Below are 16,810 nucleotides of genomic sequence, written 5' to 3' on the forward strand. Positions count from 1 at the left end.
ATGTGGAGGAGTCCTCCAGTAGGATATTTTTGCTTGACCTGTGTTAAGCTTCTTTTGTTTTGGAGGCGAGGCTTTATGTCTCCCTCCCATATGTATTCTTATGTCTCTTGATAAACATGTTAGAGGTTCATGCCAAACCCCCGCCACTATAAGAGGTGAACATCTTGGTGGATGTTTTTAGCTTAAAAAAATATAAATGCATACCCCAAAGATTCTTTTCAGTATGCATGCTACATTCTAACATAGAGCGTGATCAAAACATATTTGATTGACTAACAGGCGTTTCACTATATTAGTTGTTTCTATGTTCAATATCTTTGCTCATGTTGTCAATATGCTAGAACAGTAGCAATTAGTATTTTCTAAAGGTAACTTGATACTACATTCTTTAGTTTTAATTTGGAGAAGATGGCAAAGCGGACAAAGAATTAGAGAAAAAATATGTCGTTTCATATGAAAGAGTTATGCATTTGTCTGACCAACCTCATTACAAAATACTTGTATTTTAAAAAAGGTGTGCTCGTGACAAATTTCACATGAGTTGCCATACTTACTCTACATAGGAACAAGGTATGCAGTGTAGATAACAATCTTTAAAGAATCTTTTTAACAACTCCAACTATTGCGATTATTACAAACTTTATAATTTCATGATTCACAAAACGACACACATTTAACCTTACATAATATTTCACACGGCATATCATGATGAGATTTTAATCTATTATTTTATGCGCAAAATAACTGGATTAAAAAAAATATATGTATATATTGATTAAAAGTTGTCTCACTATATTACTGTTTTCCATGTCCAAGATTTTCTTTTTCATGTTGTCAAAGTTCTGGTATTATCTCAATGTAATTTACATACTAGATTGTCTATTTTAATTTGTACAGATATCAAAGTGGACAAAGAATCAGAGAGAGAAAAGGGTATAATTTCGTATGGAAGAGACGAAGAGTTATGCATGTGTTTAATAAACTCTTTATAAGGTTCTTACATTTCAAAAAAGGAGTGCTGCTAGCTAGCGACAAATTGGCACGTGAGGTGCTATGCTGATTTACGTATCAACAAGTAGTCGATAATTTTTTTGAAGATTCCATCTTCACAAAATGACATACATTAACCTTTTATTATCTCAAATGAAACCTCGAGATAACAACTTCATCTAGTATTTATATGCCTAGCTAGAAGTTACATTCATTGCATTCTACATATTCATTGTCATGGGAAAAAGCATGAAGTCTGAAGTTGAGCAGCCCTTGTTGGTTGCTGCTCATGGGGGTAGCTCCGAGCTCGAGGAGGTGCTCTCCGACTCCCAATTACCCTACTTTCGACGCCTTAGGTATGCCTCTTGGATCGAATTCCAGCTACTTTATCGACTTGCTGCCCCTTCAGTTGCCGTCTACATGATCAACAATGCCATGTCCATGTCTACTCGGATCTTTTCTGGCCAACTCGGGAACCTGCAGCTTGCAGCAGCCTCTCTTGGCAATCAAGGCATCCAATTATTTGCTTATGGCCTTATGGTACTATTTATTATCTCTCAGTTTCTTTCTCAAATGACCTGAACATCAATGATGAAAAAACAATATTGCTCGTATAATTAATTTTTCCATCTTCCTTTTTCCCTTATCGGTTGCAGCTAGGAATGGGCAGTGCAGTGGAAACACTTTGTGGGCAAGCATATGGAGCTCACAGATATGAAATGCTAGGAGTGTACCTGCAAAGAGCAACAGTAGTACTTTCCATAACAGGCATTCCACTAGCTGTGGTGTATTTATTTTCCAAGAATATACTGCTCGCTCTTGGTGAATCAAAACTAGTGGCATCAGCAGCAGCAGTATTTGTTTATGGTTTGATTCCACAAATTTTTGCTTATGCGGTGAACTTCCCAATACAGAAGTTCTTGCAATCCCAGAGTATTGTTGCTCCCAGTGCCTTTATTTCCCTGGGGACTCTATTTGTACACATATTGCTCAGTTGGGTTGTTGTATACAAAATTGGACTGGGATTGCTAGGGGCGTCGTTGGTGCTGAGTTTTTCTTGGTGGATAATTGTGGTGGCTCAATTTATATATATAATAAAAAGTGAAAGGTGTAAGGCTACTTGGGCAGGTTTTCGATGGGAGGCCTTTAGTGGATTATGCCAATTTGTCAAGTTGTCTGCTGGTTCGGCTGTTATGCTCTGCTTGGAGACTTGGTATATGCAGATTCTAGTGTTGCTCTCAGGATTACTCAACAATCCTGAGATTGCCTTGGCTTCAATCTCTGTTTGGTGAGAATTTTGTACCTAATTGACTTTATTTTTATCTATTGAGGATCCCATAAGACTAGTTAGTTATCATAGTGGCAACATCAACAACTTCTACTCTAAAAGTTTAAGTTGTTGATCGATTGTACTTGATCTTCTTGGCCAACTTAGAACATACTATGGCAAATGTTGTAGTGTCGCGGATTCACTTTAATTTCAAAAGCCAGTGCTGATACACCTGGGCCTCTACTCAAACTATATATTTATATATATAAATATGAACAATTCATGTAGACTGAGTCATCATTCTTTATGACTAAGGAGAAATGATTGCGATCGTACTAATCTACACGCCCATTTTTCTTTATAAAAGTTATCCGCATCTGTTATCTTGCAACGTTTAGGTGACTTGCTAATGTGTTAAAAAGGATATATTTTTGAATTTTTGTAGCTTGGCAGTGAATGGACTGATGTTCATGGTTGCAGTGGGGTTCAATGCTGCTGCTAGGTCAGTTTTTGACTAGTATTTTTCTTTTCTTGATGATCCATTAACCATCTTTTCGTGTAATATTCTTTGTCCACATAAAAATAAGGTGGTGTTATTGAAATAACTTAAATTATTTATATTGATAGTGAAAAAGATTTTTCTACTATCGGTTTAGTTTCACTTGCTAATTAAAACAGGTTACTTGCCACAAATTGAAAGTTACCAAAATAATTCTAGTTGGAGTATAAAATATTACCTACATTTTTAAGTGATCAGATAGTCTAAAAAGTTCTTTCAGTTTCAGTACATAGAAGTTAGACTCTGTTTGCAATTGACTTCCGTGATAATTGTTATAAAATTTGCCAGTGTGAGAGTGAGCAACGAGCTAGGAGCAGCACACCCAAAGTCAGCAGCATTCTCAGTGTTCATGGTGACATTCATTTCATTTCTCATTGCTGTGGTGGAAGCCATAATTGTGCTCAGTTTGCGCAATGTTATCAGCTATGCATTCACCGAGGGTGAAGTTGTGGCCAAAGAAGTATCTAGTTTGTGTCCATTTTTAGCTGTCACCCTCATTCTCAATGGCATTCAACCAGTGTTATCGGGTAAGAAGTATGCTTTGTCATTAAGTTCATTAATTATATTCCGATTTAAGCACATCGATAAGATAAAGAATTTTTAGGCTATGAGTATAATTTAATTTGTTGTAGCACATTAATTGTCTTGTTCTCTAGGTTATTAGTCTCACTTGTTATGGTTATTATGTACAGTTACCTTTTAAATAATCGAATAGTGTAAAACAAATATAATACATATGAATTGAAAGTTAATTATAGAAACTAGTTTTTCCTGATTTATACAGATATGCCATGTCAATATTAATTATATGTTGCATGGGAGGGTATAGGCCTTTTGTTGTAATTCAACTTGTAGTATGAATGTATCTCTTCGGATAGGGTTAAAAGTTCGTAGAAACAGTAAAAGCTAATTACAAAATCTAAGTACCACATAACATTAAAGTGATACGTCTTAAATCTTTTCATTTTTAGCATTTACTAAGTTGCATGACCCAATTTGGAATTTAAGCGAGGAAAAAAAGTAGGGCTATGGAAAATAGATGCAAGTGAGAAATAATTCCCACCTTTGCAAATGTCGTAGTTGGAAGGAACTTTGCTTACCCAATTTGGTCTTAAATTTTCCAATAGACTTTTTTGTTGTGTGATCTTAAGTGCTCAAGAAGCTTGTCATCACTTGATTGAATGAAAGACACAAATAGGCCGAGAAAAAGACAACATAAGCACAATAAAAAAAAGTGATCATGTCACGGGCCTTGTATCCAAATTTCAATACAGCTACTCATGTACATGAGTCACTGTTAATTTGATATTAATTAGTTTATGAAAATAGATTGATATCATCTTATATGGTCTTGAATATATATTAGTTTATATATATTTACGTCATTAGCTTGTATGTTACCATATTTACCTCACACGAAATCCGTAAAAGTTTTTTCGATTTTGTTTCGGCCTGGAAGTGTACCAACGTACAATTGGTTCTAAAATTTCAGGTGTTGCTGTTGGCTGTGGATGGCAGGCGTTTGTCGCCTACGTGAATGTAGGGTGTTATTATGGTGTAGGAATTCCATTGGGATGTCTTCTCGGCTTCAAGTTTGACCTTGGTGCTAAGGTTTTTCAATACACACTATTCATAATTTTAAAAGCCTTCTATTTGAATACATACTTTAAGACAAACACATATGTGTAAATTTATATCCATAGCCTGAGTTGTATGGCATAATTACTGGATTTATGACAGGGAATATGGACTGGGATGATTGGAGGTACTGTGATGCAAACTATTATTCTGCTTTGGGTTACATTCCGTACTGACTGGAATAAAGAGGTGATTTTATCTCACTGATTACATTCCAAAGTTAAAGTCAGTACATAGTTTTTTGAATGCACATGAAAAGATTGGTTAAGTTCGTAACTGAAATTTGAATTCTTTTTTTTTTTCAGGTGGAGTGCGCCAAAAAACGTCTGGACAAATGGGAAAACCTTAAAGGACCTCTAAACAAGGAATGAAGGTGGTGAAAATCATTATGACCTAGAATAATAATACAGGGACATGAAATTCAAAGTTAATTCATGCAGTACCTGCAAGGGCAAAGAAGTCATCAACAGTTTACATAATCAAAGGTTTTGGCATATCTGCGAAATTAGAGAGAGTCTCTTATCATTACTTTAAATCAAATAATCATTTCAATTCTGTCAAATCCATTGTCTGTATCTGCACATTTATTGATTGTATTACAAAGAGCTCGAAATCAACTACAGTTCTCCAATTAAGCCCACAAGGTGCAATCAAGTTGATACCATGAGCATCTAACCTGGAAAAAAAAATGAGAACAATGAAAAGAGTAACGCGCAATGTAATAGCTGAATAAAACACACACACACACACACTTGTCACGACCCCGGTTCGCCCTCCGTGAACCATATCTGAAAACTGGGCCCAAGTCAGTGTAACGGACAGCATACTCCGAGACAGTCATGGTACCCTAGCGCAAATGCTCAAACTCCGCGCGCCAGGCGTCCCTAAGACTCTGGGGGACATACTCCCTCGGAGTATGTTGTCCGTTACACTGACTTGGGCCCAGTTTTCAGATATGTTCACGGAGGGCGAACCGGGGTTGTGACAAGCTGGTATCATATATATATATATATATATATATATATATATATATATGTGTGTGTGTGTGTGTGTGTGTGTGTGTGTGTGTGTGTGTGTATGTATATCTTAGTAATCTGTATTCGGACATATAATTTTTGCAAAAATAAAAAGAAATTCCAGAAAATTGTGTTTCCTTAAGGAATTTAATCCCCTCACTGTTATTCAAGGTTGTTGGATTTATTCCTCCCAGTATAGTACGGAACAACTATTCTATAATACCAGCAATGGAAATTACAGAACTTCGTCGGACTCAACAAACGGCAGTAAACCACACTGATGCTTACATTTTGCTTTTGGAAAACAAATGCAGAAGAGAGAGGGGAGAGTATGCAAATTTTGGTGGTCAGAAAGTGAGACCAAACCTTTGAATTTATAGCCAAACAGTCTGGGTACCTGTTCACATGAGGTACTATTTCGGCAAAAAAAATTGCGAGTCCTTAGAAAATACGCGCGAAACTACCAGGAAAAAGAAAAATAAATAACGGAAAACGGGAAATAAATTTGTCCCAAAAAATTATCAATCAATCATATCAATTGACCGAATCCGAAGCCGAAGCCGAGCCAAGCGAGCGACGACGACGACGGCGCGAGGCACCACTTCTTCTTAAACTCTTTAAAAGCTAGAAGATGTGCTTCTCTATGTAAGCATAGAGATTTTATTTCCTTCTTCCGATGAAGGACGAAGTGCATTAGTAAAGGAAACTATTTCAAACACTTCATTTCTCTCCTAATCTTTTTCCTCTATTTCCCATTCACACCTCTTATCTAATTAGATAAAAAAAACCAACAATCCCCCACATTAATAGGGAATGGCTATCTGAAAATATGCATGCATGAAAAATAGTAGCAAGGATTAATTGCATCTGGATAAGTAGGTTTCCCTTTGAACTTTCCATAGTAAACTTATGTCAGATATACTCGGTCAATCGGTAGATTTGATATCTTTGAACCGTGGAACTTTGGTGAATAACTAGATAACCATAAGTTACATAATAAACCTTTTAACCGCCTTTGGTTCTCATTGTTGTGTTCGTTTCAGCCATGAACACCGCCTGGTTCATAAGTGCGTAGAGAACTGGCCTACAGAATTCTCCTTGCTAGCAAGCATACGCTTAGTAGCATTTATATCTGCAATGACTTTGCTCATTATTAACATGTCATCAACATATAAACATACAATGATTATATGATTTGGAGTATTTTTAATGTAAACACATTTATCACACTCATTAATATTAAATCAATTTGCCAACATTGTTTGGTCAAATTTCGCATGCCATTGTTTAGCTGCTTGTTTCAATCCATAAAGTGACTTAACAAATCGGCACACCTTATTTTCTTTTCCAAGAACAATGAACCCTTTAGGTTATTCCATAAAAAATTCTTCCTCCAAGTCTCCATTTAAGAAGGCTATCTTCACATCCGTCTGATGGATTTCAAGACCATATACGGCGGCTAACGCTATTAACACCCGAATAAAAATAATCCTCGTTACCGGTGAGTATATATCAAAATAATCAGGACCTTCTCGTTGTCTAAACCCTTTGACAACTAATCTTGCCTTATATTTTTCAATGGTACCATCAGCTTTCATTTTCCTTTTAAAAATATACTTAGAACCCAAATGTTTATTTCTCGGAGGAAGATCAACCAATTCCAAGTATGATTACTTAATATGGATTCTGTCTCACTATTGACTGCCTATTTCCAATATTGTGCTTCCGAGAAAAATATTGCTTCTTTAAATGTTTGATGCTCGTTTTCTAACAAAAATGTCAGAAAGCTTGGTCCAAAGGAATTAGTTGTCCTTTGACGTTTACTACGTCTTGGATTTTCCTCATTAAACATACTTTCATTTTCTTCTTCTCGAGGTCACTTAGATTTTTTGCTAGACGGCTCGCATTCATCTTTATACGGATAAATATTCTCAAAGAATTCAGTATTATCGAAACCATATTAATATGAATGTCGGGATTTTCTGACTATGAATCAGAAAATGATATGCCTTACTATTTCTTGCATATCCTATGAAAACCCAATCTTCACCCTTTTCGGTTTAGGAATTTACACTTTAGCCAAACACCCCCACACTTTAAAATATTTTAAGTTGGATTTCCTACCTTTTCATTTTTCATATGGAATGGTTTGTGTTTGAATAAGGCATTCATCATCTCCTTTAACGTTCTATTCTTTCTTTCCGTAATTCCATTAGATTGCGGTGAGTAAGGGGCAGTTGTTTTGTGAATAATGCCATATTCCAAACATATTTCTTCAAAAGGAGATTCATATTCACCAGCCCTATCACTTCCTATCATTTTGATCTTTTTGTTCAGTTGCGTTTTAACTTTATTTTTGTATTGCTTGAATGCCTCAATTGCCTCATCATTACTATTAAGTATGTAAATGTAGCAATATCTAGTATTGTCTTCAATATAAGTTATGAAATACTTTTTCCCACCGCGAGATGGTATTGACTTCATGTCGCAAATATCTGTGTGAATTAAGTCTAAAGAATTTGAATTCCTTTCAACCGACTTATAAGGATGTTTAACATACATCATATCATCATTTTTGAGCTAGTTTCACGACGTTGTGAGCCCAAGAGAGAGAGATTGGAGATATTGATGATTGAGTGAGGCTGAGGGCCTAATTGTGAGTTTCATTTATGGGATCGGGATGTACGTCGCACCATGTTTATTTGATTTATTCCTGGATTTGGCTTATGATAGCGCTTGGGCTGAAGGAGCCCCTCTGCAGTCTATACACACCCCCAATGAGTGCAGTTGTTTATATTGAGGGATGGATCTTCCCTAGACATGGATATTCTCTGAATCATTTACATTTGGGGATGGATCTTTCCCTGGGCTGCATTGGCCGTGTACAATACCGAGTGACTGCCTGTCAGTTGATGTATATATATCTAGGATGGTTCTTCCCTGGGCTGGATTGGCTATATACAGTACTGAGTAATTGAGTATTTTGAGAGTGTGAGTACACGAGGCTTTCAGCATGGTGCATTGCATACAACATGTGCATTGGCATTTAGATGTAGAGAGGTTATATTCCCCATATCATTCAGAATTTATCTATCTCATTTGTATTGAGTTTATCTGTTGAACTTGAAAGCATGCCTACATTTCTGTACTGTTATTTCTATATTGAACTATACTTGCTGGGTTCGTCACTAATTTCAATCCAAAAGTTAGATTTGTTACTTATTCAGTTGGTTGTAGTCACGCTACACCATGCACCTCGTGTGGAGATCTTGGTGCTTCCAGTCACGGCGGTTGTTGAGTTGCAGAGTCCGGGTTTTCGGAGATCATCGAGGTAGCTGCTTGGCATCTACAGACCTTGACTCTCCTTCATTTTCTTCATTTTATGTTTTTTTTATTCTCTAGACATTGTATTAGACTATATTCTTATATAGATGCTCATGTACTCGGTGATGCCCCGGCTTTCGGAGAGATTTTGTATTGAGTTGTGATTTCTTATTCTACCTTTAAAAGGTTTTCATTAGATTTAACTGCTTTAGTATCTTTCAAAGCTTTAGAGTGTTGGAAATGTCTGAGTAGTCGGGTTGCCTAGTTCTATGATAGGCGCCATCACGACGGATTGATTTTGGGTCATGGCACTTTTCCCCCAAGGTGTGCTCCTAGATTGGTTGTACCAGACCAGCTTCTACATGGATTAAGAGAAGCATTTTGAGCATTTCTTCTCTTAATCTTAGTTTCCAGGAGACCATTGAAGCCAACTTTGCATTGGTGCATAAACAGATTCACTTCCTTCTATTTGTTTGGCCTATTTAGTCCCCGAGTATTCCAAAATTTGATACTATCCATTCGAAAGGGGGAATCCCCCATCCTTACCTTGTTTAGGGTCACCTTTCCCTCCCTGTGCCACTGTTCTTGTTGTACCATACCCCTACTCCTCTATCCCCATTCTGCTGGCCTCCTCTAGTTCCTCAAATGAGTTCCGTATGCTTGGTGTTTGGTCCTTACTTGGACCTCCCATGGTTCTTTTAGAGTTGTTAGTGCCTCCCTTTTTTACAGACCATGGAGTCTGATTAGTATCAACCCTTTTGTTATTCAGTCCCTCAATCTGCACTTTCCCTCTAGTTTCATTCACTGTATTGTTTTATTCTGATTCCTTCCTTGGTTGGTCTGCCTTCTGTTTCTCTACTTGCATTTGTTTTATGCATACCTTCAGTTTATGTCCATAATTATTGCAACCATGGCATAGTGTAGGTTTCCATTCATAGTGCACCTTTTGCTCAATGATTTTGCCCTATTCATTCTCAAACATGATACACGTTGGGTAAGGTTGGTCTAATGCTACCTCGACAAATACCCAAGCAAAAGTCATCCTCTCCTTCTGTGTTGTGGCTCTATCAGCCTTCAATGGATGGCCCACTAGCCTTGCAATTTTAGTTAGTGCATTTTGTCCCCAATACTTTATATCAAGTTCTGGTAACCATATCCATATTGGCACTGTGCTGAAAGTTTCTTTCCTTGTATCAATTTTAGGCGACCAAGGATTGACTATCACTGGCTTTTTGTTAAACATCTGGACTCCGTCTTCCACAACCTTCACTCTACTCTCAATTTGAGTGAATCTCACTAGGAAAACCCCTCTGTTTACTTGCGCAACTTTGTCAATCCCCATTTTTTCCCAAATTCTGTGGAAGTAGCCACTCATTACAGCTTCTGGGTGGTTAGACCCCAATACATAACATATGACATCATTGTTCAGTATTCCACCTCGTTCTTAATGTCTTCCATTGTAATTTTGACATTCTGTTGTTTTGGTTCCTGTGATTTCATATCAAATCCCTCTGGTACTAGGGTGTTAGACACAATTTTGCTCTATAACGTCAAATTGGATTCTATGGTTTTTGACTTTGACTGCACCTCAACACATTCCTCCTCATTTTCTACCAAATCAGCCCATGATTGATTTCCTGACGAATTGTAGTCCTTTACATCACCTTGCAATCTCTTCTATGGTGTTTTCTACATAACTTCTGATGTTGAACATTTATGCAAATCTAGCAGCACAATTCCTTGTAAGACATTGATTTTACGAGTTTTTTCGCATCCGCCGAGTTAGGCACTCCCATTCTCACAATAGATGGAGGTTGTCGGCACTTTTGACTCTGTTTCCTTCCTCCCACAGTTTTCAATTTCCTCGTCATTTCAGCCGTCGCTGAGAGAGAAATTCATTCTAGAGAGAGAAAAGTTTTTTAGTTCGGTCCTAACTAAGTCCGAGGTTCATTCGTCATTTGAGGTATGGACGGAGTTTGTGAGGTTAGCCAGCTCGCTTCTATCAAGGGCGATCCAACAGTTGAGCATTAATTCCAGCTTGTTCCAGTCTTATCCAGCTTAAGTGACCCACCACCAGTCCTGGAGCTTATTTCAGTTTCTATCTTTATTCAGTATAATTATGTATTCGGGCTACTTTAAAATTTGTTCCATGACATAGGCTCTTTTGCATTTTTTGGGATGTTACTGTTGTATTTCCGCATTTATTAGCATGAGACATCTTTATTATTACCTTCATCTTGTTCATTTCATACTATCAGTATGTTTACTAGTTTCACCTAACAGGGGTAATGGCTTGTTGGATGCCCTATTGCAGTCTAGATACTAGATTTTGATCGTGACATGCTCGGTCAATTCCATCGGTTTTTAAAGAGCCATTGACACAGCTAAGTCTCGATGAAAATCCGGAGGAAATATTGTTTCATAAGCATCAAAAGTTAAAGGGTTAAACTGAACTTTACTCAAATTAAAGATGAAGTGCCACTCAACATAGTGCAAAATTCATTAGATGAATACATAGCGGTTCGTTTTAAACACAAACATACGCATACAATATATGGAATAAGACGAAAAATAGCAAATAACAGTAATGAGTTTAGCTAGCGTTCAACTAGCTAGTACATTTCAGTTGCAAAAGCATTGTAGCGAAAATTATTGCAATTACACTCAATAAATCCATAGAAACAACAAGTTTGATCGAGTCACCGCAGATTGATATCGACAAACTAGACAAATTTGTTGTAGAACTCGTCGACGGTTGTGTATTTCACTTTTGGATATAGCTCAGTGGCTTCGACACCTGTAGGAGGTTGAACCTCAAAGTTTGCAGAATCTCCATTAACAAAAACTGAATGGCATATGGCCAAATTAGTCCTTAATGGCAGAGGTCCCTCTGTGAAAAATTGATATTATCAGCACAGGTATTAGAGAGATATAGAATGTAGAAATAGTGGCAGATAAAGCCTTTAGTTTGTACCATATTTAAAAAATATACATTAAGAGGTGGTTGTTATGTTACCTTGTACAATCTGGAGAATATCTTCCTCTGATAGATATAACTTCTCGAGGGTCTTCCCAATTTTCTCCTCCCACAAGGACACTATCTCGTTGAAGGATAGAACATTGGCAGGTGGTCTCATGTGAAGAGTCTTATTCAATGTCCGTGGATCATCTACTGCTTCGATAGTGTATGTCGCTATGTCTTCTTCCTTCACATATATTGCTGAAATAGAATGAATGAACTCGTCAGCCTCACTCGTCAGAATTTTATCTATTTGATGTGATGAAAACACATAGAGGGTTTTGATTAAGTCATTACCTTTCGGATTTCCATCGCCAAAAATGACAACTTTGTCTCTAGGAGGGGTTTTGGCCTCTAACTGCCCCAAGTTGGGCAAGAAGAAATCTGCAAACCAATTGCAGATTACATATGTGTATGGAATTCCTTCTGCCTCAATCATCCTCCTGATTTTTACTTTTAGAGCGAAGAGTGATGCAGCTGGCTCAATTGCATGAGCATGATCCACATCGAATCCAAATTCTGAAGGAAGAAATCTCTGCAATTCACAAACTTTTTTGCTATTAAAACAAACTTCATATGTAGAAAGTTGGTTTAGAATATATATGATCTTATTAAATATATATATGCATATTTTAATTATTTTTTATATATGTAACCACAGTTTGAACCAAAAGAAACATGTTCATTTGATGCGTAGAACCTGTCCTAAATTTATCTCTTTTGTATGGTAATTTTACAATTTATATATTTATATCAAGAAGCTATTTCCTTGCCTTGATATTTCCAGCTTCTTTAATTGCATTGATGATGTTCACTTGATCAGCAAATTGCTGTCCCCCGACAGTGGAAATCACCACATCAACTTGCTTGATTGCCTTGAGTAAGCTTTCTTGATTGGATATATCTCCCTAGTTATCAGGAAGTTAGAATTTCAGAATAACTCAAACATTGTAATATGTCACGTAAAAGATAATCACATCACACGTAACTGTCCATCATAAATAGTAGTATTAGTAATCTGGAACATAAGACAAGTTACTTATTAGTTAAAATATATTTTTTTAATTATCGATGTATATAATTTAAATTTATACAAAGAAAAAAAAAGATAGTGTGGAAAAAGAATAGTTTGTGAGAACTTACAAAAAGTAGCGTAACCCCATAACTCTTGAATGTGTCGATGAGTTTTGATTTCTCGGGGTTTAGCAGTGTGCTTTCTCTTATAAGAACGAAAGTTGGATGCCCAGATTTTGCACTTGTCTCCACCAAGTATTTTCCTATGTAGCCTGTGCCTCCAATTATTAAGATCTTGCTTTTCTCTGATACAACCATTTTACTCCTAGGGGAAGAAAAAGAAGTAGCTTCGGTTAAGGTAGAGGGGCTAGAAACTAGAAATTAAATCAGATTTTGGTATGAAATGCTGTAGAGAAGCTGATATTAACGCGGGTACTTATAGGCAAATTCAAGCTATGGAATTTTGCACAATTAACCTAACACATGGAATTACGATATCACAACATTAATAAATTTGTGAGGATCTGTCCTAGTATGTTCATCCATTCCACGGTTATAGTACTTAATTTGCGTCTAACTGTGTCATTACCTACTAGATGAGCATGTAAGAAAATATATATATATATATATATATATATATATATATATATTAATAATAATAATAATAANTATATATATATATGAGTTTAGTTAGTTACACGATTAGCTTAAAGTATTTTGTACACTATCAGGTCACATTTACCTATTATAACATGTAACATGCTTTATTTTAAGATTACAAACTTTATTTTTTATAGAGGCTTACTTGTAAATATTTCTTGGGTGATCTGATAGTGTAAATTCTTTTTACACTAATAATATATAACTTAAAGTCATTTTCCAATCCCCTGAAATAAACAAATTATTTTAGAGTAGGGTATAGTAGTTCAAAGTAGCAATTGATTTTAAATATTTTATCTTGCTGGAAGGTGGTGCTAATATAAAGAATTATATATTGCCATAATATAAAATAATAAGTGTTTGTCATATTTGTTTTAATATTAAATATTAATCTCTTGCTGCCAAAGTGGTGCTAAAATCGAATCTTGTCATAATATAAAGAATTACATTTTGTCATATGTTGTTGTATTAAAGAACTTATTATTAAGAATTGTATATTGCCATAATATAGAGCAATAATGCTTTGTCATATTTTGTTTTAATATTAAATATTTATCTCTTGCTGCCAAAGTGGTGCTAGTATAAAGAATCGAATCTTGTCGGAATATAAAGAATTACATTCTGTCACATGTTGTATTAAAGAACTAATTATTAGAGAATTTTTATATTTTTATCTTTCAGGCAAAATGGGTCTAATTTTTCGATCCAATATTCCCACCTATTGCATTCAGATATCGATAAGAACAAAAGAAAAGACTTGTTGCACTTTTCTTACGTGTAGCCAGTAGGGAACAACATTCTGTTTATTTTAAAGAAATTTAATTTTGAAAAGATCCTCATTCTCTTTTTCTTTTTATATTTTGTTGCTATTTACTGTAATAATAAAGATAATACAGGACGGAAAAGTTGAATTCGATTTGTTATTTATTTAATCCAGTCTTCTCACCTACTACATTTAAATAGCAGTAAGAATCAAAAAAACCAAATTTGCTTTTCTTTTTCCACGTGCATATGAAACATAAGAGTTAATTAGATATAGATTTAGCCTGAGGAATCAATTGCAAGGAACATAACTGAGGAGGAATTAAAAGGAAAGAAGGAACAGTGGCTTTTAAATGCTTTACATTACTTGTATATAAAAATATCATTTTCTGCTAATATATTTTTTCTGAAGCAAATCAATGAAATAATCAGTTTCAGATACTTACAACATGCAAGTTGTTAATTTGAGCTCTTCCTAAATTGTTAAAAGAACTTGGTTCTCTTACTCCTTACGTGTAAATAAAATAAACAGTAAAGTAAGAACATCAATTTTCACGTAGAAAATCACCGAGCTGAAATGTGCAAAAATCACGACCTACCACATAGGATTTTAACTTCAACTTCACTAGAACAACTGAGTTTTTTTTTTTTTTAATTTTTTCATTATCTGGGGGTGTTGTATTAATCAAAAGCTGGTTCTCATTAGTACAACACATGGGTAAAGATTATCTTTTAAAAGATCTAGCGAGGTGATAATATAATACAAGTTCAACCGCCACCATAAACAACAATTCTAGTTTACAAAATATTAGCCTTGTCATATTTGATTCTAATACTCGGTATTTGGCTTTTGTCTAGGTGAAAGGGGCCCTTAGCACCAGGAAGTTGCTGACTGGAGAACTAGTGAGTTCCGGTCTGAGATTTGGCAGCCAATTTTACTAAATAGTCAGCTAGTTGATTGGCTTATCTGTAGCAATGCTTGATATGTATATTTGCTTTCTACCTCATTTGTATCATCTTATCAGTGATATGATCCATCCTATAATTAGTCTCCTTCTCCTCCCTTAAAATATCAGCTAGCAAGAGTGAATCCATCTCTAAAGCGAAAGTTGTATAACCATTTTGTATACATCAGGTCATTCCGAAAAGTGCTGCATAAACATCTGCAAGATTGTGATTATTGCAACTATAATGGAATGAGAATGCCATGATAATGTTGCCGTTGTCTTTCGTTAATGCACCTCCCAGTCTAGCTCTCCCATCATTCTTGTTAAAACATCCATCTGTGTTTAGCTTGAAAGTTCCAATCTCTGATTTTTTCCATTGCACTACAATGCAATTTTGTTTGAGGTGCATGCTTACTAGAGTGTCGCAAAAACTATTCCAAGGGAACTTGAGGTTATAATTAGGGTAAGCATCGTTGATTGCAGTTTTCACATTCCAACTGATTTGTTGCTTCAACTTTTAGAAGTTGAATTTTCTTTGATTTTCATACCTGCAAGCACAAGTTTCTTTTCACAGTACCTAACATATGATAATAGGAGTAATACTTAACCCTATTTTATGTAGATCATTAACAGACTTAGTTTGCCACCAGGTATTTAACATATATCTAATAGGGTGGGGGTGATAGTTAATTCCAAGTTGAGAGCCAGAAAGTTTTCAAACATAACTGGCTGCATGTCCTTCTATGAAAACATAATGCATATTTTCATAGGCAGGATTCTCACAACAGTTACACCTAGAAATAACTTAATCAAAGGGGAGTTTGCCTTTCCAAAGTCTCCAAACCAGGAATGACATATTAAAAGGAATACAAGAATGCCAAACCTTACCAATGTGTTGTTGCTTAGGTCTAGAATTTCTTACCAGATGCCAAGCTGTCTTGTTGGAGTATTTACCATTCTCCATAAGGTCCCAATAAACCTTATCCTCTTTGTTTTGATTTTCAATGTCAATTTTAAGGATATGATTTATCACATGATCTGGAAGGACATTCTTCAGCTTTCTAACATCCCACCTTCCCTCAGTGATAAATTCACACACCAAAGTTTTATGGCTCCTCTTTGTGTTAGTAACTAAACCTGTAAGATGACCTTTTAAGGTCCAATTATCCCACCAAAAATTGCTTGATCCTGATTTGATTTGCTAGACCATGTGCTTTCTGCGATGTTTCTTATTTTAAGAACATGCGTCTAGGTATGAGAATTCTCGGTAGTCCATTCTTTCGAAACCAAATGAGATGCAATATTTATGTCTAACATGTGTTGCCCGTAGAGATGATGTGGACCTAAACCTCCACCACCTTCTCATAGCCAACATGTCACTGACTTCTTCCATCTTTCTAATACCAATGCCTCCCTCATCTGTAGGTACAGTGAAATTATTCAAGGAACTCTACCTTTTATGCTCAATAGAGTTACCCCAGAAAAAATTAGCAAAATATTTTCAATTAATTAAAAAGTAGTTTTCGGGGGGGGGGGGGGGGGGTAAGGGTAATAAGTAATAGTATAGTATGGCGAGAGAGTACTAGAACGTACTTTAACTTACACAACTAC

The 16,810-nt window shown here is 35.8% G+C and overlaps 2 protein-coding genes across 2 annotated transcripts; one reads left to right on the forward strand and one right to left on the reverse strand.

Moving 5' to 3' along the window:
- Positions 1-1,134: 1,134 nt before the first annotated feature.
- On the forward strand, positions 1,135-5,092 carry LOC109206508 (protein DETOXIFICATION 40-like). The gene is made up of 7 exons (XM_019369330.1): positions 1,135-1,530; positions 1,647-2,278; positions 2,706-2,762; positions 3,108-3,346; positions 4,312-4,430; positions 4,560-4,646; positions 4,763-5,092. The coding sequence occupies exons 1-7, from the start codon at positions 1,228-1,230 to the stop codon at positions 4,826-4,828; spliced, it is 1,503 nt and encodes a 500-aa protein (XP_019224875.1). The 5' UTR covers positions 1,135-1,227; the 3' UTR covers positions 4,829-5,092.
- A 6,169-nt stretch (positions 5,093-11,261) lies between these two features.
- On the reverse strand, positions 11,262-13,400 carry LOC109206509 (isoflavone reductase homolog A622). Its single transcript, XM_019369332.1, has 5 exons — positions 12,960-13,400; positions 12,590-12,724; positions 12,114-12,351; positions 11,814-12,017; positions 11,262-11,687 (listed from the first exon to the last, which is right to left on the reverse strand). Exons 1-5 carry the CDS (start codon positions 13,146-13,148, stop codon positions 11,521-11,523), a joined length of 933 nt encoding a protein of 310 aa, XP_019224877.1. The 5' UTR covers positions 13,149-13,400; the 3' UTR covers positions 11,262-11,520.
- Positions 13,401-16,810: the final 3,410 nt, after the last annotated feature.

Source organism: Nicotiana attenuata, unplaced genomic scaffold (genome assembly GCF_001879085.1).
Source record: "Nicotiana attenuata strain UT unplaced genomic scaffold, NIATTr2, whole genome shotgun sequence".
NCBI classification, from domain to species: Eukaryota; Viridiplantae; Streptophyta; class Magnoliopsida; order Solanales; family Solanaceae; genus Nicotiana; species Nicotiana attenuata.